Raw genomic sequence first — 26,674 nt, forward strand, 5'->3', positions numbered from 1 at the left:
CAACACATTTGTGGCATCCGTCTTCCCTTTACACACGTGTTGAGAGATGCATAAAGCCTATTAGCACAGGTAGCCCACTCGGTCTTCCATCCGTGTTCCGTAAACAAGCGCTGTAACATGGAAATAAGACCGTGTGGGAACCCTAACCCTTAGGTGTGTATCAATTGAACACATTTTTTTGCGATGATTATTTCTTGCCAATATAAAAGAACCTCCTTATGCTTCCAAAACCGTACTGCAAGTAATACTTAATTTTCAGGCAGAACACACGGCTCTTAACAAAACTCCCCCCTACAGAAGACGCCATCCAATGACTTGTGTAATGTAATAGAACAGAGGCGTGATTAAGGGCTAAATTCATTCTATCACAGATTGATCAATACTAGGCAGCAGGCTTCTTGGCTTGAAGTAGCAAGCGTGAGTCGGCTATGCTTCACCATGGGAACGGGAAACCAGCCAAGACGAAACAAAGATAAGGTAAAATAGAAGAAAAAAAGGCTACTTTCCTCTCCAAACTATCCACTTTTCGCTCACTCTATGAACTAAAACCGTTACTATGTAGCATTATCCTATGCATTTGTAAACAATAATTATTGCCATTTTCTGACAGATTAGGCTAGCCTACTAATAATTAAATTGCTCTTACCGTTTTAACAGTAGCCTACACCGAAGCCAGTCACGGCTGGTCCAACATGAGCATCGGATTATGTTTTTTCTTTTTGAAAATATGAAGATGGTTCCGTCTGCCTCAGTGTTCTTTTATGGAAAACGGGTCATGTTTGCATAGCTCTTGTCTATGAAGTGACCACAAGTAGATATATGGGTGGAAATCTCACTCCTTACGTGGGCTACTGAGGGAAGGTCTATCTCAATATCCTCCTAGCGTCCACTGGAGGCTGGCACTCAGAAGTACCGAAAGCTAGGCTACGCTGTGCTTTGATGCTCAGCGTGAGCCTTGAGGCGTTTGAAGAAAACGTGCGCGTTATTTTGCACAGGCGTTGCTGACGCATGCCAGATCTTACAACGCATGGATAGGTATTTTAAGTATCAGCTAACCATATAATTTATAGCAACCTGTCAGTCAATGGCGTAGTCGATGACGTGGCACGCAACCATTGGTTGATGCAGGGGAACGCAACCATTTTCATGCTGGAGGCTCAAGCTCGCAGCCCCTACTGATCAGACAGTTGTCTATTTGATTTATTTAGAATTAGAGAGCTGGGGCTTGTACGAGTGCAGGCAACTGCGACTGACTGATCTACAAATCACCTTGGCTTGCATCATAAATAACTCATTATTATTTGCATATCATTCACAATTTACCCATCATACATCATGGTTTTGATCCTCTCAACACTGCCCTCGTTTACATGACTTACTGCTCCAGACTGTAGTGCCAAATTAGTAGTCTATTAGCTTTATGCCTGCACAATAGGCTACAAAAGACACCTTTCCCACTTAGGTATACTAAAGCATTCTGTGCAAAATATATTTGTATTTATTTATTTTATTTCACCAGGTAGGTCAGTTGAGAACAAGTTCTCATTTTCAACTGCAACCTGGCCAAGACAAAGCAAAGCAGTGCGACAAAAACAACAGAGTTACACATGGGATAAACAAACCTCCAGTCAATAACACAATAGAAAATCTGTATACAGTGTGTGCAAATGAAGTAAGGAGGTAAGGCAATAAATAGGCCAGTGGTGAAGTAATTACAATTTAGCAATTAACTCTGGAGTGATAGATGTGCAGATGAGGATGTGCAAGTATAAATACAGGTGTGCAAAAGAGCAGAAAAAATATGGGGATGAGGTAAGTAGTTGGTTGGATGGGCTATTTACAGATGGGCTGTGTACAGCTGCAGCGATTGGTAAGCTGCTCTGACAGCCAATGCTTGAAGTTAGTGAGGGAGATATAAGTCTCCAACTTCAGAGATTTCTGCAATTCGTTCCAGTCATTGGCAGCAGAGAACTGGAAGGAAAGGCAGCCAAAGGGGGTGTTGGCTTTGGGGATGACCAGTGAAATATACCTGCTGGAGTGTGTGCTACGGGTGGGTGTTCCTATGGTGACCAGTGAGCTGAGATAAGGCGGAGCTTTACCTAGCAAAACTTATAGATGACCTGGAGCCAGTGGGTTTGGCGACGAATATGTAGCGAGGACCAGCCAATGAGATCATACAGGTCGCAATGGTGGGTAGTATATGGGGCTTTGGTGACAAAACGGATGGCACTGTGATAGACTGCACCCAATTTGCTGAGTAGAGTGTTAGAGGCTATTTTGTAAATTACATCGCCGAAGTCAAGGATCGGCAGGATAGTGAGTTTTACGAGGGTATGTTTGGCAGCATGAGTGAAGGAGGCTTTGTTGCAAAATAGGAAGCCAATTCTAGATTTAACTTTGGATTGGAGATGCTTAATGCGAGTCTGGAAGGAGAGTTTAGAGTCTAGCCAGACACCTAGGTATTTATAGTTGTCCACATATTCTAAGTCAGAACCGTCCAGAGTAGTGATGCTGGGCGGGCAGGTGGGTGCAGGCAGCGATCGGTTAAAGAGCATGCATTTAGTTTTACTAGCGTTTAAGAGCAGTTGGAGGCCACGGAAGGAGTGTTATATGGCATTGAAGTTCGTTTGGAGGTTTGTTAACACAGTGTCCAAAGAAGGGCCAGATGTGTACAGAATGGTGTCGTCTGCGTAGAGGTGGATCAAAGAATCACCCGCAGAAAGAGCGACATCATTGATATAGAGAAAAGAGTCGGCCCGAGAATTGAACCCTGCGGTACCTCCATAGAGACTGCCAGAGGTCCGGACAACAGGCCGTCCGATTTGACACACTGAACTCTATCTGCGAAGTAGTTGGTGAACCAGGCGAGGCAGTCATTAGAGAAACCAAGGCTGTTGAGTCTGCCAATAAGAATACTGTGATTGACAGAGTCGAAAGCCTTGGCCAGGTCAAGGAAGACGGCTGCACAGTACTGTTTATTATCAATGGTAGTTATGATATCGTTTAGGACCTTGAGCGTGGCTGAGGTGCACCCGTGACCAGCTCGGAGACCGGATTGCATAGCGGAGAAAGTATGGTGAGATTCGAGATGGTCGATGATCTGTTTGTTAACTTGGCTTTCGAAGACTTTAGAAAGGCAAGGCAGGATGGATATACAGTTGAAGTTGGAAGTTTACATACATCTTCCGACTACGTTTTTCACAATTCCTGACATTTAATCCTAGTAAAAATTCCCTGTTTTAGGTCAGTTAAGATCACCACTTTATTTTAAGAATGTGAAATGTCAGAATAATAGTAGAGAGAATGATTTATTTCAGCTTTTATTTATTTCATGACATTCCCAGTGGGTCAGTATTTTACATACACTCAATTCTTATTTGGTAGCATTGCCTATTAATTGTTTAACTTGGGTCAAACGTTTCAGGGAGCCTTCCACAATAAATTGGGTGAATTTTGGCCCATTCCTCCTGACAGAGCTGGTGTAACTGAGTCAGGTTTGTAGGCCTCCTTGCTCACACACGCTTTTGTGATACAGATAACCTAACCGACTTGCCAAAACTATAGTTTGTTAACAAGAAATGTGTGGAGTGGTTGAAAAATTAGTTTTAATGACTCCAACTTAAGTGTATGTAAACTTCGGACTTCAACTGTAGGTCTGTAACAGTTTGCATCTAGATTGTCTCCCCCTTTGAAGAGGGGGATGATCGCGGCCGCTTTCCAATCTTTAGGAATTTCAGACGATGCGAAAGTGGTTGAACAGACTAGTAATAGGGGTTGCGACAATGGCGGCGGATAATTTTAGGAAGAGCGGGTCCAGATCGTCTAGCCCAGCTGATCTGTAGGGATCAAGATTCTGCAGCTCTTTCAGTACATCAGCTGTCTGGATTTGGGTGAAGGAGATGCGGGGGGGCTTGGGCCAGTAGTTGCGGGGGATGCAGAGCTGTTGGCCGGGGTTGGGGTAGCCAGGTGGAAAGCGTGGCCAGCCGTAGAAAAATGCTTATTGAAATTTTCGATTATCGTGGATTTATCGGTGGTGACAGTGTTTCCTAGCCTCAGTGCAGTGGGCAGCTGGGAGGAGGTGCTCTTATTCTCCATGGACTTTACAGTGTCCCAAAACCTTTTGGAGTTTGTACTACAGGATGCAAATTTCTGTTTGAAAAAGCTAGCATTTGCTTTCCTAACTGACTGTGTATATTGGTTCCTGACTTCCCTGAAAAGTTGCATATCGCGGGGACTATTCGAAGCTAGTGCAGTGCGCCACAGCATGTTTTTGTGCTGGTCAAGGGCAGTCAAGTCTGGAGTCAACCAAGGGCTATATCTCTTCTTAGTTCTACATTTTTGGTAAGGGGCATGCTTATTTAAGATGGTGAGGAAGGCACTTTTGAAGAAAAACCAGGCATCTTCTACTGACGGGATGAGGTCAATATCCTTCCAGGATACCCGGGCCAGTTCGATTAGAAAAGCCTGCTCGCAGAAGTGTTTTAGGGAGCATTTGACAGTGATAAGGGGTGCGGACCCATAACGGATGCAGGCAATGAGGCAGTGATCACTGAGATCCTGGTTGAAAACAGCAGAGGTGTATTTAGAGGGCAAGTTGGTCAGGATGATATCTATGAGGGTGCCCATGTTTACGGATTTGGAGTTGTACCTGGTAGGTTCCTTGATAATTTGTGTTAGATTAAGGGCATCTAGCTTAGATTGTAGGACGGCCGGGGTGTTAAGCATATCCCAGTTTAGGTCACCTAACAGTACGAACTCTGAAGATAAATGGGGGGCAATCAATTCACATATGGTGTCCAGGCCACAGCTGGGAGCTGAGGGGGTTTTATAACAAGCGGCAACAGTGAGAGACTTATTTCTGGAGAGATGGATTTTTAAAAGTAGTAGCTCGAACTGTTTGGGTATAGACCTGGATAGTAGGACAGAAGGCTCTCTCTGCAGGCTCTCTCTACAGTAGATTGCAACTCCGCCCCCTTTAGCAGTTCTATCTTGACGGAAAATGTTGTAATTGGGGATGGAAATTTTAGATTTTTTGGTAGCCTTCCTAAGCCAGGATTCAGACACGGCTAGGACATCAGGTTTGGCGGAGTGTGCTAAAGCAGTGAATAAAGCAAACATAGGGAGGAGGCTTCTGATGTTAACATGCATGAACCCAAGGCTTTTCCGGTTACAGAAGTCAACAAATGAGGGCGCCTGGGGGACATACAGGGCCTGGGTTAACCTCTACATCACCAGAGGAACAAAGGAGGAGTAGGGTAAGGGTACGGCTAAAGGCTATAAGAACTGGTCATCTAGTGCGTTCGGAACAGAGAGTAAAAGGAGCAGACTTCTGGGCGTGGTAGGATAGATTCCGGGCATAATGTACAGACAAGGGCATGGTAGGGTGCGAGTACAGTGGAGGTAAACCTAGGCATTGAATGACAATGAGAGAGGCTGCATCACTGGAAACGCCAGTTAAACTAGGTGCGGTCTCCGCATGTGTGGGGGATGGGACAAGGGAACTAACCGAGGCATGTAGAGCGGGACTAGGAGCTCCGCAGTAAAACAAAACAATGAGAGCTACCCTAAACAACAGTATACAAATACCTGCAAACAGTAGCTTAACTATAATAATATATTACAGCACATAAGTAGTCTCATGACCACAAAAATGTAAATAGTCTGGGTAGCCATTTGATTAGCTGTTCAGGAGTCTTATGGCTTTGGGGTAGAAGCTGTTAAGACTTGGCGCTCCGGTACCGCTTGCTGTGCAATAGCAGAGAGAACAGTCTATGACTAGGGTGGCTGGAGTCTGACCATTTTTAGGGCCTTCCTCTGACACCGCCTGGTATAGATGTCCTGGATGGCAGGAAGCTTGGCCCCAGTGATGTACTGGGCTGTACGCACTACCCTCTGTAGTGCCTTGCAGTCGGAGGCCAAGCAGTTGCAATACCAGGCGGTGATGCAACCAGTCAGGATGCTCTCGATGGTGCAGCTGTAACATTTTTGAGGATCTGAGGACCCATGCCAAATCTTTTCAGTCTCCAAATGGGGAATAGGCTTTGTCGTGCCCTCTTCACGACTGTCTTGGTGTGTCCAACCGCAGACAGGACCTCCACATCCAGCTTCTTCACCTGTGGGATCGTCTGAGACCAGCCACCCAGACAGTTGATGAAACTGAGGAGTATTTTGTCTTTTGTCTGTAATAAAGCCCTTTTGTGGGACTGGGCCTGGCTGCCGAGTGGGTGGGCCTGACTCCCAAGTGGGTGAGCCTATGCCCTCCCAGGCCCACCCATGGCTGCACCCCTGCCCAGTCATGTGAAATCCATAGATTAGAACCTAATGAATTTATTTAAATTGAATGATTTCCTTAAATGAACTGTAATTGAGTAAAATCTTTGAAATTGTTGCATGTTGTGTTTATATTTTGTTTGGTGTGTATATATATATATATATGTATGTATGTGTTATTTTTTTGTATGTGGATTAATGTACATTTTGCCTTCCCCTAATGGAATTTACTATTCTTTTGTACATGTTTTACCCCAGTCTAGTTGGTGGCGACAATTCTCCTTTAGAGTGTAATTTGCCATAAAACCCAAAGAAGAAAAAGATGCGATGCTCTTGAGCATCCCACTGCTACTGTTCTAGATGACTGTTGGGAATATACTAGTAGACAAGGCAGTGGTTTTGGTTGGACAGTTTGCTGATGAGAGTGGTATGAGGGAGTTGGAGATTGGCCCTTCTGTGGTGATAAGGGATGTTCCTCAATGTTACTCCCAGATCCTGTTGTTGATTTAACCTTGATAGAGAAAAGGAAAGATTGATCAGAAGTCAGTGATTAGGGAAACTGGTTGACAATTACATGGGTAGAAGTTATGCTTTTTTTTACCGCTTTTCACACATGGATCTAAGGACCCAGATAGTGGGCGCACAGGAGCAGGCATTTGCATTCCTGAATTTGATATATGTAGAAGACTAACAGATGAACTCTCAGTATACTCAGTTGAACTGTTGGCGATAATAGTTGCCCTCCAGTGGGGGGAGGACGTACAACCTGTTAGAATTATAGTATGCTCAGATTCTCTGTCTGTATTGAATAGTTTATCATCTTGTAAATCTAATAGGAGTGACCTATTATTGGAGGTATTAATGTTATTATGGAGAATTGAGAGACTGGGTGTAGTAGTGAGATTCTGCTGGGTCCCAGTACATTTGTGTGTGGAAGGGAATGAAATTGAAACAAGATGATTGATATTAATGTTCCACTGCGTAGAGGTCAGATCAAATGTAAGATCAGAGCCATTTTGATAGATGTGTGGCAGAAGAGATGGGACTCTGAGCCCAAGGGCCGGCATTTATAATCTCTCCAAAGAAAGGTTGGTGGACCAAGATTCAAAGGTCAGATTAGGAAGGAAGAGGTGGTGTTTGCTTGATTGCATTTAGGACATTGTATATTGAACTCATCATTACATCTGGTTGGCAAGTATGTGAATGGTTTGTGTCTGGAGTGTATGGTAGATGAAACTGTGTAAGAAAGGTCCAAGAGGCTCCTTAACAGCTTCTACCCCCAAGCCATAAATATGCTGAACAATTAAATCAAATGGCCACCCGGACTATTTACATTGACACTACGATGCAGTGCCTTAGACCACTGCACCACTCGGGAGGCCTTCCCCAGTGATTTTACCCACACACCACTATTAATGCAAGTCTATTTAGCTAATCCACTCCCTGTACTCCATGTCATGTACCAAAGAGACTGGCTTTTCTTCCATCATTAAATTAACATTCTATCAGAGAACAGAGGATTTGATCACCCTCACAGCTATCCTCCAATCACAACAATAATGCAAATATCGGAACTCTCAATTTTCTCCACAGAACATGTTGGTAGCCGGTTGCTAAGCAACCGTTTTTGTTTGTCCGGACAAACCAGTCTTAAGTTGCTTGCCCACACCCACACTATAATGCAATTCCAACTACAAAATGCCATAGTTTTACAACAAGTTGCCTAGCTAAGAGCTAAATGTTTGTTTTTGTCTTTGTTATAAATTCTCATTATTTTTTCGAGGCTCCACATGGAAAATATTAATGTTATTTCCAACAACCAATGAGCAGTCTCTTTGGCAATGACAGGGAGTGGCAAGGAGTGGAATGTTAGCTAAAGAGACTGGTACTCAGACTAGATGTAACACACTGTCCTGTAAAGACTTACACAAGTATTGTATTGCTATGATCAATCAGATAAACATGAATAGGTAAATGGGACATGTAAATGTGTCAAAGTAATTGGTTACAATTAATCATTATTGGTTATATGCTATTTTCCACCTCAACTGCTCATTTTTGTTCAGAATTTTATGTAATTTCTATCTTTCAATAAAGATGTGAGCTTTTTTTCCCACAGGTCTTCATGTTGTTGATTATTATGAACCTTTTTGCACTGTAGCTGGCTGTGTGGACTTTCCTGTACAACTGCCATTTTTATGAAAACCTTTCCACAACAAGTAAAAAACAAGCTCTGACTGGGAAAATCGTTTTGAACGGTCATGCAACTCGGAATTCCAACTCGGGAACTCAGGCCTCGTTCTAGAGCTCCGACTTTCTGACCTGAAGATCACTGAAATTTCTCGAAACTGAGTTTCCATTGATCATCCTTGAGATGTTTCTACAACTTGGAGTCCACCTGTGGTAAATTCAATTGATTGGACATGATTTGGAAAGGCACACACCTGTCTATATAAGGTCCCACAGTTGACAGTGCATGTCAGAGCAAAAACCAAGCCATGAGGTTGAAGGAATTGTCCATAGAGCTCCGAGATATTGAAGATCCCCAAGAGCACAGTGGCCTCCATCATTCTTAAATGGAAGTTTGGAACCACCAAGACTCTTCCTAGAGCTGGCCGTTCACCGAAACTGAGCAATCGGGGGAGGGCGGCTTTGGTCAGGGAGGTGACCAAGAATCCGATCACCACTCTGACAGAGCTCCAGAGTTCTTCTGTGGAGATGGGAGAACCTTCCAGAAGGACAACCATCTCTGCAGAACTCCACCAATCATGCCTTTATGTTAGAGTGGAAGCCACTCCTCCTCGGAAGCCATTCGTCAGTAAAAGGCACATGACAGCCCACTTGTAGTTTGCCAAAAGGCACCTAAAGGACTTGTAGACCATTAGAAACGAGATTCTCTGGTCTGATGAAAACAAGATTGAACATTTTGGCTGAATGCCAAGCGTCACGTCCAGAGGAAACCTGGCACCATCCCTACGGTGAAGCATGGTGGTGGTAGCATCATGCTGTGGGGATGTTTTTCAGCGGTAGGGACTGGGAGACTAGTCAGGATTGAGGGAAAGATGAATGGAGCAAAGTACAGAGAGATCTTTGATGAAAACCTGCTCCAGAGCGCTCAGGACCTCAGACTGGGGCGAAGGTTCACCTTCCAACAGGATAACAACCCTACTGTAAGTACACAGCCAAGACAACGCAGGAGTGGCTTCAGGACAAGTCTCAATGTCCTTGAGTGGCCCAGCCAGAGCCCGGACTTGAACCCAATCGAACATCTCTGGAGAGACCTGAAAATAGCTGTGCAGCGACGCTCTCCATCCAACCTGACAAAGTTTGAGAGGATCTACAGAGAAGAATGGGAGAAACTCCCCAAATACAGGTGTGCCAAGCTTGTACCAAATCTCTATCAACATGTAGAGCGGGACTAGGAGCATGCATGAGAGCATCAGCTGTTCCGGACGACTGTCTGATCACGCTCTCCGTAGCCAACGTGGGTAAGACCTTAAAACAGGTCAACATACACAAGGCTGCAGGGCCAGATGGATTACCAGGACGTGTGCTCCGGGCATGTGCTGACCAACTGGCAGGTGTCTTCACTGACATTTTCAACATGTCCCTGATTAAGTCTGTAATACCAACATACTTCAAGCAGACCACCATAGTCCCTGTGCCCAAGAACACAAAGGCAACCTGCCTAAATGACTACAGACCCGTAGCACTCACGTCCGTAGCCACGAAGTGCTTTGAAAGGCTGGTAATGGCTCACATCAACACCATTATCCCAGAAACCCTAGACTCACTCCAATTTGTATACCGCCCAAACAGATCCACAGATGATGCAATCTCTATTGCACTCCATACTGCCCTTTCCCACCTGGACAAAAGGAACACCTATGTGAGAATGCTATTCATTGACTACAGCTCAGCGTTCAACACCATAGTACCCTCAAAGCTCATCACTAAGCTAAGGAACCTGGGACTAAACACCTCCCTCTGCAACTGGATCCTGGACTTCCTGATGGGCCGGCCCAGGTGGTGAGGGTAGGTAACAACACATCTGCCACGCTGATCCTCAACAGTAGAGCTCCCCAGGGGTGCGTGTTCAGTCCCCTCCTGTACTCCCTGTTCACCCACGACTGCATGGCCAGGCACGACTCCAACCCCATCATTAAGTTTGCTGACGACACAACAGTGGTAGGCCTGATCACTGACGACAACGAGACAGCCTATAGGGAGGTCAGAGACCAGGCCGGGTGGTGCCAGAATAACAACCTATCCCTCAACGTAACCAAGACTAAGGAGATGATTGTGGACTACAGGAAAAGGATTACCGAGCACGTCCCCATTCTCATCGACGGGGCTGTAGTGGAGCAGGTTGAGAGCTTCAAATTCTTTGGTGTCCACATCAACAACAAACTAGAATTGTCCAAACACACCAAGACAGTCGTGAAGAGGGCACGACAAAGCCTATTCCCCCTCAGGAAACTAAAAAGATTTGGCATGGGTCCTGAGATCCTCAAAAGGTTCTACAGCTGCAACATCGAGAGCATCCTGACCAGTTGCATCACTGCCTGTTACGGCAATTGCTTGGCCTCCGACCGCAAGGCACTTCAGAGGGTAGTGCGTACAGCCCAGTACATCACTGGGGCAAAGCTGCCTGCCATCCAAGACCTCTACAACAGGCGGTGTCAGAGGAAGGCCCTAAAAATTGTCAAAGACCCCAGGCACCCCAGTCATAGACTGTTCTCTCTACTACCGCATGGCAAGCGGTACCGGAGTGCCAAGTCTAGGACAAAAAGGCTTCTCAACAGTTTTTACCCCCAAGCCATAAGACTCCTGAACAGGTAACCAAATGGTTACCCGGACTATTTGCATTGTGTGCCCCCCCCAACCCCTCTTTTACGCTGCTGCTTCTCTCTGTTTATCTTATATGGACTTTAACTATACATTCCTGTACATACAACTACATTGGCTAACCGGGCTATCTGCATTGTGTCCCACCACCCGCCAACCCCTCTTTTTACGCTACTGCTACTCTCTGTTCATCATATATGCATAGTCACTTTAACCATACCCATATGTACATACTACCTCAATAAGCCTGACTAACCGGTGTCTGTATATAGCCTTGCTACTCTTTTTTCAAATGTCTTTTTACACTGTGTGCACAATTATTAGGCAAGTGAGTATTCTGATCTTATCATTGTTTCTATTCACATTTTCGAACTCCAAACCATATAAACTTGAATGCTTATTGGATTTAATCATTTTCAGGTGATATGGATTTGTGAAATGAGGGAGGGTGTGGCGAAAGTGAATAACACCTTATATCAAGGTGTGCATAATTATTAGGCAGCCTCATTACCTCAGGTAAAATGGACCAAAAAAGAAATTTAACTGACACTGAAAAGCCAAAAATGTAAAATGCCTTTCAGACGGATGCAACACTCTTTAAATAGCTTAACTATTGAGGTGTGACCACCGGACATTCAATCGTTTTGTTGCGAATAGTCAACTGGGGCGCAAAAAACGCATGGGGAAGAAAAGGTGCAAATTAACTGCAAAAAACTTGAGAAGAATTAAACTTCAAACTACCAGGAACCCATTATCCTCCAGTGCCACCGTATTCCAGAACTGCAACCTACCTGGAGTGTTCAGAAGTACAAGGTGTCAAGTGCTCAGAGACATGGCCAAGGTCAAGAAGACTGAAACAAGACCACCACTGAATAAGATTCACAAGTTAAAGCGTCAAGGTTGGGCAAAGAAATACCTGAAGACAGATTTTTGAAAGGCTTTATGGACAGATGAAATGAAAGTGACCCTTGATGGACCGAATGGATGGGCCCGTGGCTGGATCAGTAATGGACACAGGGCACCACTTTGAGTCAGGTGCCAGCAAGGTGAAGGAGGGGTACTGGTATGGGCTGCTATCATTGAGGATGAGGTAGTTGGACCTTTTCGGGTTGAAGATGGACTGAAACTCAACTCCCAAACCTACTGCCAGTTTCTGGAAGATTCTTTCGTCAAACAGTGGTACAGGAAGAAGTCCTCAGCATTCCAGAAGGCCATGATCTTTATGCAGGACAATGCTCTATCACATGCATCCAAGTACTCCACTGCTTGGCTAGCCAGCAAGGGCCTCAAAGATGCCTGATTAATGACCTGGCCCCCTTCCTCACCTGATTTAAATTCTATTGAGAACTTGTGGGCCCTTCTCAAACGTGAGATTTACAGTGATGGAAGACAATACACCTTTTTCAACAGCATTTGGGAGGCTGTGGTTGCTGCTTCAGCGAAAATTGATCGTGAACAGATCAAGAAACTGACAGACTGCATGGATGGAAGGCTCATGGCAGTTATTGAAAATAAGGGTGGCTATATTGGTCACTGAATATTTTTGAAAGGCCAAAAATGTTATAGAATTGTCATTTTGTGTTACTTATCTGTTACACTTACTCTAAAAATTGAGAATAAACAAGTGAGTTGAGAGAAATTATTTTTGTAATTTAGTTGCCTAATAATTCTGAACACTAATAGTTGCCTAATAATTGTGCACACTTATATATTTCCCTGAGAAAGACAAAACTCACTTTTCCTTTGATAAACATTCAGGTTTGACTGAAAGCATTGTGTTTGTTCAACAATAAAATTAATCCCGAGGAATACAATTTGCCTAATAATTGTGCACGCAGTGTACTGTTGTTTTATTTCTTTACTTACCTACACACCACACATACTTTTTTTCCCGCACTATTGGTTAGAGCCTGTAAGTAAGCATTTCACTGTAAGGTGAAACACCTGTTGTATTCGGCACACGTGACAAATAAACTTTGATTTGATTTGTAGCGTCATACCCAAGAAGTCTCGAGGCTGTAATCGCTGCCAATGGTGCTTCAACAAAGTACTCAGTAAAGTCTCAATTATTATTTTTTAATTATTATGTTTTAATACATTTGCAAACATTTCTAGAAACCTGTTTTTGCTTCGTCACTATGGGGTATTGCGTATATAGATTGATGATGGAAGAAAACAAATGAATACATTTTAGAATAAGGCTGTAACATAACAAAATGTGGAAAATGTCAAGGAGTCTGAATACTTTCCGAATGGACTGTAGGCTATATGTCCACTCTAGCCAACAGTGTGCAGATAGTACTGGTTGGAAAATGCACATATTGTTTATGAGGATTTTAGGATATTCGCATGAAAATCTGTAGCCAATTGTATGGAAACCTAGCTTGTGTCAGTGACAAAACAGCACTAGTCAGAGTAAATGTTTTGTGATTGTATCTTGCTCAGCAGACAGAGAATGTCCATGAGAGCCCATATGTGTACAGAGGGGGATTGCCAATATACTGGATTATACATGGGATTGTTACACTGTTTATATACCTCTCCGGTATTTATATACTGGATTATTGACATAACTCACTGTAATATATCTACTGCTGTATATATCATTCTTATTATATATTTTTGGTGTATATACACAGATTGCATTTGGATTACTGATAGTGTTATTTAGGTTGTTAACTGGTGTAACAGTGTAGGTTCCCTGGTGTAACAGTGTAGGTTCCCTCTCTTCGCCCCAACCCAGGCTCGAACCAGGGACCCTTGCACACATCAACAACTGACACCCATCGCGCCACAAAAGCCGCGGCCCTTGCAACGCAGGGGAAACCCTACTTCAAGTCTCAGAGCGAGTGACATCACTGATTGAAATGCTATTAGCACGCACCACCGCTAACTAACTAGCCATTTCACATCGGTTACACTGGCATTCATGAGTTCTTGTTTTTTAGTTTTTCATTATTATTTGTGTACTTGTTTGACATTTTTACAGCATTGTTAGGAGCTAATAACGCAAATATTTCGTTGCACCCGCTATAACATCACCTAAACTGTTTACGCAACCAATAAACATTATGATATCCTTCCTCATTATTGGATATCCTATAGAATTAGGATGTCTGTTGTGACTTGCACTAACAGTCAATAAATAGTGTGAACCTTTGAGTTTTTGATCATCTGTTACATGCTAAACATATTTATTATAATTGCGGTGTTATTCACCTGCTGCAATGTAATTTCACTTGTGTATTTCACAATGTCACCCCATGGCTTCACCCTTCCAGCTGAGTCTAGGGCAGAAAGTTTCTGACCTGGAGCTCAATATAACCCACAAGAACATGGTGATCATCGTGACCAACAAGGATACAGAGATCACTGCAGACCTCATCATCTGCTGCACAGGGATGAAAATCAACACTGCTGCCTATAGTTCCAACCTGAGTAAGTTGCTGAGTAATTGTCTTTCTTGTCCGCTAGGGGGAGGCTTTGTGCCATGTGTGACTCCAAGGCAGCCAAAACCCCAAGATATACTGCTCAAAGTGCTGTTGATAAAACTACGACGAGAGTCCAAGATCTATGTAAAATAGTTTTGCTGGATATATAACAAAAACTTGTTTTATTCATCACAGTAATGCCCGTGAAAGCTAGCTGGTTAGATAAACTATATACATATATGTATATAGTTTATGTATGAAATGGCCTATTTAATGTTTGTTTTACCTGGTTATATACACATACTGTATGTTTCATCGTGATAAAGCACCTCACTTGACATTTAGCTCATTGGTCATGTGCAGTAGTATGTGGCTAGACTAGCTATGCACGTTTGTTTGGGAAGACTATCCAATCCTAGCCTTAGAATGTATTGTGTACTGGGAGCAGTGGTATAAAGTACTTCAGTAAAAATACTTTAAAGCACTACTTAAGTAGTTTTTGGGGTATATGTACTTCACTATTTATATATTTCACTACATTCCTAAAGAAAATATTTTCCCTGACAACCCAAAGTACTCGTTACATTTTAAATGCTTAGCAGGACAGGAGAATTGTGAAATTCACACACTTATGGTCTGCGATGCAGTGCCTTGGGCCCGGGGAACAGTGGGTTAACTGCCTTGCTCAGGGGCAGAACGACAGATTTTTACCTTGTCAGCTCAGGGATTCGATCCAGCAACCTTTCAGTTACAGGCCCAACGCTCTAACCACTAGCCTACCTGCCACCCATGGAAACCCATTACACGAAGCTCCCGAATAACAGTTCTTGTGCTGATGTTGCTTCCAGAGGCAGTTTGGAACTCAGTAGTGAGTGTTGCAACCGAGGACAGATGATTTTTACGCTTCAGCACTCTGCGATTACGTTCTGTGAGCTTGTGTGACCTACCACTTCGCGGCTGAGCTGTTGTTGCTCTTAGACGTTTCCACTTCACAATAACAGCACTTACAGTTGACTAGGGCAGCTCTAGCAAGGCTGAAATTTGACAAACTGACTTGTTGAAAAGGTGGCATCCTATGACGGTGCCACGTTGAAAGTCATTGAGCTCTTCAGTAAGGCCATTCTACTGCCAATGTTTGTCTATGGAGATTGCATGGCTGTGTGCTCGATGTTATACACCTGTCAGCAACGGGTGTGGCTGAAATAGCCGAATCCACTCATTTGAAGGGGTGTCCACATTAGAGGCATGGCCAATTAATTAGGGCTGATTTCAAGGTTTCATAACAATCGGTAATCGGCACTTTTGGACGCCGATTATGGCCGATTACACTGCAATCCACGAGGAGACTGCGTGGTAGGCTGACCACCTGTTACGCGAGTGCAGTAAGGAGCCAAGGTAAGTTGCTAGCTAGCATTAAACTTATCTTAGAAAAAACAATCAATCTTAACATAATCACTAGTTAACTACACATGGTTGATGATATTACTAGTTTAACTAGCTTGTCCTTCGTTGCATATAATCAATGCGGTTCCTGTTAATTTATCATTGAATCACAGCCTACTTCGCCAAACGGGTGATGATTTAACAAAAGCGCATTAACGAAAAAGCACAATCGTTGCACCAATGAACCTAAGCATAAACCTCAATGCCTTTCTTAAAATCAATACACAGAAGTATATTTTTTTAAACCTGCATATTTAGTTACATATTTATGACATAACATTGAAGGTTGTGCAATGTAACAGCAATATTTAGACTTAGGGTTGCCACCCGTTCGATAAAATACGGAATGATTCCGTATTTCACTGAAAGAATTAACGTTTTGTTTTCGAAATGATAGATAACGGATTTCAACATATTAATGACAAAAGGCTCGTATTTCTGTGTGTTTATTATATTATAATTAAGTCTATGATTTGATATTTGATAGAGCAGTCTGACTGAGTGGTGGTAGGCAGCAGCAGACTCGTAAGCATTCATTCAAACAGCACTTTCCTGCGTTTGTCAGCAGCTCTTCGCAATGCTTGAAGCACAGTGCTGTTTATGACTTCAAGCCTATCATCTCTCGAGGTTAGGCTGGCAATACTATAGTGCCTATAAGAACATCCAATAGTCAAAGGTATATGAAATACAAATGGTATGGAGAGAAATAGTCCTATAATAACTACAACCTAAAACTTCTTAACTGGGAATATTGAAGACTCATGTTAAAAGGAACCACCAGCTTTCATACGTTCATATTCTGAGCAAGGAACTTAAACATGAGCTTTTTTACATGGCACTTTTACTTTCTTCTCCAACACTGTGTTTTTGCATTATTTAACCCAAATTGAACGTTTCATTATTTATTTGATACTAGATTGATTTTATTTATGTATTATATTAAGTTAAAATAAGTGTTCATTCAGTACTGTTGTAATTGTCATTATTACAAATATACATATAAAAAAACTAAAAAAATTGTCTGATTAATCGGTATCGGCGTTGAAAAATCATAATCAGTCGATCTCTAATCAACATACTTTTGTTTATATTGTGTATTGCCCAGGTAAGTGAGCCTCACTCTCCTCTTCCCTCTCCTGTAAGCCCTACTCCCGTCAGAATGTTATTGTTTTGACCTTGATCTCTGACTATACTCATCAGTATCGCACCAACCAATTTTCAGTTAAAACCGTTTTCCCCTAGTATTGTTTTTGACAATGCCGTCAGTGCCTGTTCACATATTTTCCTCTTGTTCCTCTTTGATCCAACCAGATGATTGGCGGTAACATAGCACAGCACAGAACACTTTATCTTGGTTATCTGTCCACCTGTTGTCCTGACAGGGAGTGTGACCATGCTGTAGGGCATGGGCCATAATGATGGAGTGGGCCAATTCAAAGGCCTATGGTTTCCCCACTGCCTCATCACCCAGGGAAAGAGCAATAACCTACTGCTGTGGAAGAGCTGGAAGGAGATGGGCCAGAAAGCTCCTGAACGTGCCATACAGAACATTCTGGCACAAAAGAGTGCCGGCACAGCCATGAATGAGTGACTTATTCTGGTAACAGCTTGCAGATGGTTTGTTGTTCTAACATGACATTAAACCAGTGGCATATCGGAAAATGTCTTTACATTTTGCAAGATACTTTGTACATTGTATATTTTTGCCATTTAATGCTAGTGTGCATCTTCTTGAAAAACAATTGAGCATTTTATGATACAGTTTAAATAAATGTTAAAACGTAAAAATAATCCTTCACCAGCACTACATACTGTAAGTGCTGTACGAACATTAATCTCACTTACCCGCTTGCTCATCAACTTTTTCTTTCTCCATCTTTGTCAAAAATAGTACACTGAACAAAAATATAAACTCAACATGCAACAATTTCAAAGATTTGAATGAGTTACAGTTCATATAAGGATATCAGTAATTGAAATAAATTCATTAGGCCCTAATCTATGGATTTCACAACTGGGAATACAGATATGCATCTGCTGGTCACAGATATCTTGAAAAAAAGTTAGTGTGGATCAGAAAAACAGTCAGTATCTGGTGTAACCGCCATTTGCCTCATGCAGCTCAACATCTCCTTCGCATAGAGTTGATCAGGCTGTTGATTGTGGCCTCTGGAATGTTGTCCAACTCCTCTTCAATAGCTGTGCGAAGTTTCTGGATATTGGTAGAAACTGGAACATACGGTCATACACATCGATCCAGAGCATCCCAAACATGCTCAATGGGTGACATGTCTGAGTATGCAGGCCATTAAAGAACTGGGACATTTTCAGCTTCCAGGAATTGCGTACAGATCCTTGCGACATGGGGCCGTGCATTATCATGCTGAAACATGATGGCGGTGGAAGAATAGCAAGACAATGGACCTCAGGATCTCGTCACGATAAAATGCAATTGTCCATAGCTTATGCCTGCCCATAACACCACCATCGGGGAATCTGTTCATAATGTTGACATCAGCAAACCACCAGCCCACACAAACACACGCTGTCTACCATCTGCCTGGTACAGTTGAAACCGGAATTCATCCGTGAAGTGCACACTTCTCCAGTGGCCATCAAAGGTGAGCATTTGCCGGTTACGTCAAACTGCAGTCAGGTCAAGACAAGCATGCAGATGAGCTTCCCTGAGATGGTTTCTGATAGTTTGTTCACAAATCCTTTGGTTGTGCTAACCAACAGTTTCATCAGCTGTCCGGGTGGCTGGTCTTAGATGATCTTGCAGATGAAGCCTTATGTGGAGGTCCTGGGCTGGCGTGGTTACATTTGGTCTGCAGTTAAGGCTGGTAGGACGTACTGCAAAATTCTCTAAAACATTGAAGGCGGCTTATGGTAGAGAAGTGAAGTCAGCTCTGGTCATTCCTGCAGTCAGCATGCCAATTGCACACTCCCTCAACTTGCAACATGTGGCAATGTGTTGACAAAACTGCACATTTGTGGCCTTTTGTCCCCAGCACAAGGTGCACTTGAGTAATCAGCTTCTTGATATGCCACATGTCAGGTGGATGGATTATCTTGGCGAAGGAGAAATGCTCACTTACAGGGATGTAAACATTGAGAAATATGGAACATTCCTGGCATTTTATTTCAACTCATGAAAACGCTTTTATATTTTTTGTTCAGTGTTCTTCAAATTGTCCTTCCATAGCAATGAAATCCAATACTGAATTACCGTACATCAGTTGTCCCCCCCCCCCCCATGACATTTTTCCTATAACGGTCACTAACAAAATGTAGTTACTTGGCTGTATAACAAACAATGATTGAATATGTGAAAGAACTTAGCACACTTAAATCTGACTAGCTAGGCATGAAAGAAGCTAAAAACAAACATCTCGTTTGGGATACAAGTACAACATCTGCCACCTACTTGCTTGTTTACCGGGGTTATAGCAAATCACAGGATTTCAAAACAGATTTCAAAAGAGTGCTTTATTATAGTTCATTTCAAATATTAGAAGGCCTTAGTTTGTCTGTTTTCATTTATAACACGTAGTACATGTCATGTCAAACACGTCGGATCAGGATCACAGAATTCATCGGCTGATGGCCATCTGCTAAATATGGAAATACATACAGATAATCTTGACATAGGGTTGTTCAGCATCATTTGGCACATCTTAAAATACATTTAGCTTTTTCTGCTGCAAATTTTAAAATGTAAACATAGCATTCAAATTCCACTGGCAGTTTAGGTAGAGTGAAAATGGTGTTTAATGCTGAGCATAATAAAAAGTATCTTGCCCAGTCCCCCCCCCCCAGGAACAAAATACATTCATACTCCCTTTAACCTGTAAAGACCAATAAATATTCTTCATTAAATAAACAGAACTGAATTATCAGCAAGACAACAAATAAAGTTAGGCATGTCAAGATACCAAGTCGGTTTCCAGCTACTTAAAACAAAGCTCAAAACATTCCCTTTCTAAAAAAAACATTTTAGAATGAGGTGGGACAAAAATACCTGACATTTTCACAGCAGAACAGGCTTTTCTTTTAGTTTACACAGCATTCTCACCAGAAAGTGACAGTGAAACCAAAAACCACTCCTGTGATGCATCAGATAAAAGCAACATGGCAATGCTTGCATCCTAAGAGCACGAAAGTAAACTACTCATCTCCGGTGCAGAAATCTAATAATTGTGCAGTGAGACCATGGGAAAGTTTGACTTTTCCGGCACTATTCCAGCTGCCATCATACGATCAAATAAATACATTTATATGAACACCCGACAAGTAGCTGCTTTCAGGAAGGTTCCTTTGAGTTAAAAAACTACATTTAAGTGACCAAATATCTCACAGGGTGAGTTTTGGAAACCAGTTCAGAGAAACCGAAGGCCCTCACCTAAGACAGTCACAGTGAAATATGCTGGTGTAGGCTAATCCAAGGTAATGAGAAATGCCAAATATTGGGGTTGGGTATGGGCGTACCAGCTGCCCGCCCTCTTATTGGTCCATTGACAAGCTCAGGAGAGCACCATGGAAACGTGTATGAAAACCAGTCGCACCAGTCTGAACAGAAACTCACAGGGGGTGCCATTACATGTGCCTTTTGAAAAGCACAGATCGGAACTATGATACAAAGAGCAACATCTTCATGAAAACATTTCTGTAAACACTTCAGACAGTGGAGGTCACTTGACAGATTCAGAAAAATAGTTCTCTGCCGGTAAACTAATGGCATAAGGTGTATAGAGAATGGACAGACTTATCACTGCCATTGTCGTGAAAAGCTTAAAAATGGGCCCCGTCAGGCAACGTAGCAACCCCCCCCACACACAATTTAGTCCATCTTGGAGCTCTTGCCACCTTTGCCCTTCATGTAGGTCTGGTAGAAGAAGGAGGAGAAGAGGACCAGGTAGCTGAGGTACATAAGGGAGCTCCACACAATGTTGTTCAGGTAGGAGTTGCAGTCCCCCTCCTGCATCCAGTGGTAGACCAGCCAACTGACCGTCAGCCCCATGGCCATCTGAGCGATCTGGAAGGTGGTGATGACCACAGCAAAGGGACGTGGAACCCGGTAGCCGGCTGCCCGCACTGCGTAGTAGCTATACATGAGTGCGTGAACAGAGTAGTTCATGGTCATGAACCAGCCGCCTCCAGCCACCTGATCCTTGTAGGAGTACCAGGAGTAGAGCAGCACGGTAATGTGGTGGTACCAGTGCAGGAAGATCAGCCGCTGCTTACGGAGCACAATGAATGCCGTGTCACCTGTGGAGGTCATTGAGAGGACACATCAGGACCGACAAAGTTATGGTCCCAGACATGCAGACGCACTTAAACATTTACTGCCTATCTTCGACTAAGTTTTATGGTTTGCCATAAATTAGACACTCATGGTAGGAGTGGACAAAAAGCCAAGTTCAGACCAATGACTGGCAGTTCCATCCCCAGTTCTTACCCAGTTCAGGGGCTTTGCTCAGGACAAAGGCATAGGCCCAGAACTTGCTCACTGGTCCGTTGTAGAAGCTCTGGTCACATATAGACTGTCTGAAACCGCTGGTTGAGAGGATATACAGCATGTACCATCCTGTTCGAATTGCTCCAATGATACTGCAATTAAAATAAAGTTGAAGTTAGTTTTGCTCTTGCCCTCTAGTGCAATGCTTAAGTTACACTAGCAGGCTTGTAACGTCGTGTGCATGTCTAGCCAATCTTCATTGAGAATGCTGAAACATCAACCCATGGCTGAGTTGGTGCCACATTTTAATTTGTGCCAAAATCACAGTGAAACAAAAAAGTTAGCCTGCTGATTTTTGTACGCTATGGTTTGAAATAGGCTTGTTGTAGTTCCATCATTATTTGTATTTCCATCATTATTTGTATTTATCTTTAATGCAGTCATTGGTGTGCTTATCAATGCACAAGCACCTTTTATACCCCCCCCCCCACACACAATTAAATTATATTAAGTCATCCACAAGTTTCACTGTGTGGAGTTAATGCATTCTGCATTAGTAATGTTCAAATAAAAATAAATATCAACCATTTCTCAAATGAAGGTGATGATGCAACATTTACAACGAGGGAACCTGATGTCTTTGGTCCGCAACTCACAGCGCAGACGCTTCATTCAGGATAAATGAGTAAGCCCCGAGTTAACCTGCCAGTGAGCAGGTAAGTTCTGAAGGATTTGTTACCAAATATACCTGGCTAAAGAGTTGAGCCATTTGTGATTCCGGTTTTCCCCGAGTTGAACTCTTGAGTTCACTAAAGTTACATCAAACTCAACCAAACCACATGTAGTATAGGGCTTGCTGACAGCATGTCACTAGGGCAGGGTTCCACAGCCCCATTCCTGGAGAGCTACCCTCCTGTAGGTTTTAACTAACCTGATTCCATTTTATTAACCAGCTAATTATTAGAATCAGGTGCACTAAATTAGTGTTGGAGTGAAAACCTACAGGATTGAAGCACTCCAGGAACAGGGTTGAGAGCCCTGCACTAGGGAGACATATGTAGTAAGGTCACGTTGGCATCTAGGAAACGGCCCTTACAAAGCAGCACACATGTACAGTATGCTTAGTTCCACCACATGAAAAAAAAGGCTCCATGAGGGTGCTTTCGGCACAAAAAAAATTCATAATTTCAGCACAAAGAGATCTTAAAACAGTAAAACACAGGAGTATGAATTGTAAACTCTTAACTGATTATGACAGCCATCTTTCTGCCATCAGGATTGTTAACAGATGGATGCATAATGAAAGTGACTTGTTGGCAGATGTAAAAATAAAATAAAAATAATTCACAATATAGATTTAGAGCTTTGGGTGTTTCAGTTTCCAGAGACATGACAAGATTACTGTAGGCAAACAGACCTTGTACATCTTCCATTCACTCAAATGTCAGAGGTAAATGTGGATGTTCTGTGTTAACGCACCTGAAGATGGCCAGGCTGAGTGACCACAGCACCAGTGGTCTGCGCAGACTAAGTTTAGGCCTCTCCTTCATGAAATGTTGGCCTCCAAAGACCAGCGCTGCATACAGGCCACAGAACACAAAGGCCTTGCTCCTGGTGAGAGAGAAGCATGTCAGTAAGTTTCCGTCGACTGTGCCCATGGCAAGGATACTCAGCTGCAAAGGTATTTCAGTGATTGAGCACACCCTAGGACTTTAATGAAGTGATGTTTTTACATACACCATTACTCATGCTGAAGGTATTTAACATGGCACACCCAGTTTACTATGGTGATAAGCGAAATGTATTGACTAAAGCAATCAGCCCTAGCCACTTCGGTTGATAGTAGCTGGCTTGAAATGAAATGTAAAATGAGATGTTACATTTGTTCAAGTAACCATAAAATCTTTTCCCATGCTGTTTAGCTGACTTTTTTTACTAGACATCCTGAGTAAACCACGACTAGATGTGGATATTCTAATTTCAAAAGCAAGAACAGAACAATGTGGCTGCTATTTGAGTACAGGTGGTAAAGAAATGTGTACAATATATTTGGCTTCAACCTTAGGCTGACAGAAGAGTGACGTCACACCTGACGCTCTTCAATTTATGAAGTGATGAAGGGCGACACCTGACCTGGCTCAGCTGTCCTGTTCGACCACACGAACAAGGCGAATTCATCATCATTTTGAAACCAAACCAACGTTATCAACATACTCACCAGTTTTCTTGCATCCATTCGATAGCGCCTCGCTCGTCAAATTGCTGCTCGAAACCATATTGAGAAAGTGGCACTTGATGTTCAGTCTCATTCATTTTCGATCTTGCTCTCGCTAAACTAGGCTATGTATACTTTATTCTCTGTGATTTAAAATCCCAGTAGATAGGAGGCTACCTGGACTGTTAGATGAATCATAAACGCGCACACGCGTCCTCTCCACCACTACTCTACTCACACCTGATTTAATTTCCTCGCAAATAAAACCTTTACTATATACAGGCGTGGACTATGATGGGCTTCTGCCCTGCCCTCTCTCCTCCCACTGTGGGAGGATACTTGGGAGAATTTTGGTTTCGACCAAGGTCGTTATAAAATGCTTAACAAAAAGAAAACTCACATAACTAACAGTAGGCCTACAATTTATTATTTTAGGTATGCTAACTTTGTAGGTCACACGTTATTACTTTGTAGCTGCGAAAATGCCGACGCACGTGGCAGACAGACAATTGTGACGCAGATAATAGGTTGCCAGATTTGGTCAGATTGATCTGAATATGTCTTAAGGATTTGACCCACACAGTGCAAGACCATAACCTGGCAACTCCGCCGAATTTGAAAATAATCGTTGAGCACACAATTTGATTGATGTCATAAATAGTAAGGACAGTTGGTTACCATGCCAATGGGCAAGCTGGGCACATAAAATAGCTCCAGAATGTTCAGTTTCCCACACACTTAATTGTATAACACACAGCTAGTCAGCTAGATGTTTGAGTTGTAACGTTTACTCATTGTCTTTGAAAATTAGGCTATATTTGTCATCAAAATGTCACAGCTTGCCCACAAGGTAGGGCTGTGCAATAGCAAGATTTTATGTTTGGCCTTTATTTTCTGTCTCATAAAGCCAGTTTATGCAAAGCCAACTCCAGCAAATGTTTTTGCTTCCTCATCATCGCTGGAGCACATGACTTTGATCAACCCTGTTCAGAACAACCTCGATGTCACAACCCCAAAACTGACCCATTTTGTAAACACATTGCTTGGACAATTTGAGAGTTTGCTGGGGAAAGGTGAGACAGGAATCCAGAAGTTAGCCTAGGCCTAGCGTTAACAGAGTGAAGTCAGAGAGGCAAATGTCTAAGCTTGAGTTGTGGCAACATTTTACATTTTCCTCTGATTTCCCACAGATGGTACTTCTCCAGGTAATTTGGACCAGGTGACTCAAGGATATCCCGGACCCTACACAAACGCTAAAGACCCCCAGGGGCTTGTGAAGTCCCTAATGTCTGTTCTACAGACTTACAAGAAGCAAACGGCATCACAAGGTGATTTACCCTTTATTCTGTTCCTACTCTTTGTGTGAATGCTTAAACCTGTGTGAATTTCCCAATTGCTGAATTGTAAAATCCATTGTGAAATGGATTTTGAAATGGATTGTACATTTTGTTCCGATGCAGGTAATGATCACGTCTTCAAACTGTGGGGAAAAGCTCCAAAAACAAAGAAGAGCACCAATGAAATCAAACCCAGAGTCAACATATTGACAGACCCCACTTACTCCGAGCCACTTGTGAAAGTTAACATGATTTTGGGCCTATTTTTCTATGGCTTCATCATGATAGGTAGAGTAGCTACATAACCTTCTGCTGTCTTTTTACTGCATGGAAATGTACTGTTCATCGGTTGATATTGATATAGCTTTAATGTAGATCTGCTTTGTATATTTAAATGAGCAACAGCTGGGGTATGTTGCAGAAACAATGTTATCATGTTTGGTCTGTGCCTGGGCTTTTTTTTCACCAGTGTTTATCTATGACTCTGTCCGAGTTTCCATGGAGGCCAGAAGAAGATCTGACGCTCTAGCTGATGCCAGGCTGAAGAGAAAAGAACCACCCCCGGTTGAACCACAGTCAACTTTATCCAAATGTACACTCTCTATGATGCCTTACTCTGTGTGCCGTTAACTTGCTTGAACGTGTGATCCCTGGCTAAGTTAAGTCTACACTGACTGCAGGGTCTCACATACTGTTGTAACAGTGCCCTCTTTCCTTTTAGATCGACAGAGCATCGCTTCATTGTTTCGTTTGGAAAATACATCATCCATAGCTGACGGTTTGAAGGCAAATTATCCCAAGGTTACATCATTTATTTTGAAGATGTCACACAATATATATATTTTTTGTGAGATGCAATAGCAGTAGTCAAAACAAGCTGTACATTTTTCAAACTGTCTATGTATGTGTGTTTAAACTGTTAATGACTGAGTCTGTGTGTTGTATAAGTGTATTTCAAACATTTTTGTTTCGTTGCTTCTGTAGGAAGAGCCTGAGTCAAACATACAATTTGCAGACTGTGCAAAAGGAAAGAGTGCTGTCAGCCTTAGAGAGTGGGATCCTCTGCCTAGTGAGTTACTGTAGATAGATCACACACTGTTTTGTTACTGAGAGATTAGATGAGATTAGATGTAATTATCTTTAGGTTTATGTTTTTCAGTGCATAAAACAGTGAGGTACTGACCCTAATCACACCAAACATTGTAATTAATGTAAAGCTTGTACAAATGTTAACGTGTACAGATACGCAGCCCTCATATGTACAACAAGAGTTATTAGATGGGCTTAATTTCTCCCTCAGATATTCAAGAGAACTCTGTGTCTGCCAATCTGGCGCTGAAACCATTTGACTCCGATATAGAGGAAGTTGTATCTGCATAGGCTCTTCATGGTGAAGAGTCTGCTTTTTGCCTAGATTATTTATCATATCAGATCACGTGGAGATATTACATTTATTTTGTCTGCATTTTTTCCCCAGAGTCTCAGCTGACTGATGTTTGCGTCAACTGAGGACCACGTCTTAATACCGAGTGACATTTAATGGAAGCAACAGAAATTAACTCTCCAAATAAGATAATGTTGAGACTGCCACCTTTGAAGACTGCCACTTTCTGTCTCATCACTTAGCCCCATACTTACGTTAGTAATAAAAATATCTTGCATTCAAAATATA

The 26,674-nt window shown here is 42.6% G+C and overlaps 3 protein-coding genes across 4 annotated transcripts in view; 1 reads left to right on the forward strand and 2 right to left on the reverse strand.

Moving 5' to 3' along the window:
* Window positions 1-958, reverse strand: part of LOC115153118 (ninein-like protein) — a 45,263-nt gene extending 44,305 nt beyond the window's left edge. The window contains exon 1 of one of the 2 annotated variants that reach the window (XM_029698182.1): window positions 647-958. The gene's annotated coding sequence lies outside the window, so the exon portion shown is untranslated. The remainder of the gene's footprint in view (window positions 1-646) is intronic. The other variant, XM_029698184.1, reaches the window with a different exon arrangement.
* On the forward strand, window positions 173-26,674 carry LOC115153119 (uncharacterized). The gene is made up of 8 exons (XM_029698186.1): window positions 173-477; window positions 14,400-14,556; window positions 24,856-24,993; window positions 25,126-25,290; window positions 25,472-25,594; window positions 25,724-25,803; window positions 25,987-26,071; window positions 26,480-26,674. Exons 1-8 carry the CDS (start codon window positions 439-441, stop codon window positions 26,509-26,511), a joined length of 819 nt encoding a protein of 272 aa, XP_029554046.1. The 5' UTR covers window positions 173-438; the 3' UTR covers window positions 26,512-26,674.
* On the reverse strand, window positions 19,463-23,945 carry LOC115153120 (elongation of very long chain fatty acids protein 6). The gene is made up of 4 exons (XM_029698187.1): window positions 23,669-23,945; window positions 22,930-23,061; window positions 21,451-21,602; window positions 19,463-21,260 (listed from the first exon to the last, which is right to left on the reverse strand). The coding sequence occupies exons 1-4, from the start codon at window positions 23,761-23,763 to the stop codon at window positions 20,833-20,835; spliced, it is 807 nt and encodes a 268-aa protein (XP_029554047.1). The 5' UTR covers window positions 23,764-23,945; the 3' UTR covers window positions 19,463-20,832.

This window comes from Salmo trutta, chromosome 18 (assembly GCF_901001165.1).
Source record: "Salmo trutta chromosome 18, fSalTru1.1, whole genome shotgun sequence".
NCBI lineage: Eukaryota > Metazoa > Chordata > Actinopteri > Salmoniformes > Salmonidae > Salmo > Salmo trutta.

Coding starts and splice junctions, on each gene's coding strand:
- LOC115153120 (XM_029698187.1), bottom strand. CDS start 23,763: ATGAATGAGACTGAACATCAAGTGCCACTTTCTCAATATGGTTTCGAG. Junction 23,062..23,668: donor GAATGGATGCAAGAAAACTG/GTGAGTATGTTG, acceptor CTCTCTCACCAG/GAGCAAGGCCTTTGTGTTCT. Junction 21,603..22,929: donor CTCAGCCTGGCCATCTTCAG/GTGCGTTAACAC, acceptor TTTTAATTGCAG/TATCATTGGAGCAATTCGAA.
- LOC115153119 (XM_029698186.1), top strand. CDS start 439: ATGGGAACGGGAAACCAGCCAAGACGAAACAAAGATAAG. Junction 14,557..24,855: donor TGCCTATAGTTCCAACCTGA/GTAAGTTGCTGA, acceptor GATTTCCCACAG/ATGGTACTTCTCCAGGTAAT. Junction 26,072..26,479: donor AGAGTGGGATCCTCTGCCTA/GTGAGTTACTGT, acceptor TTTTTTCCCCAG/AGTCTCAGCTGACTGATGTT.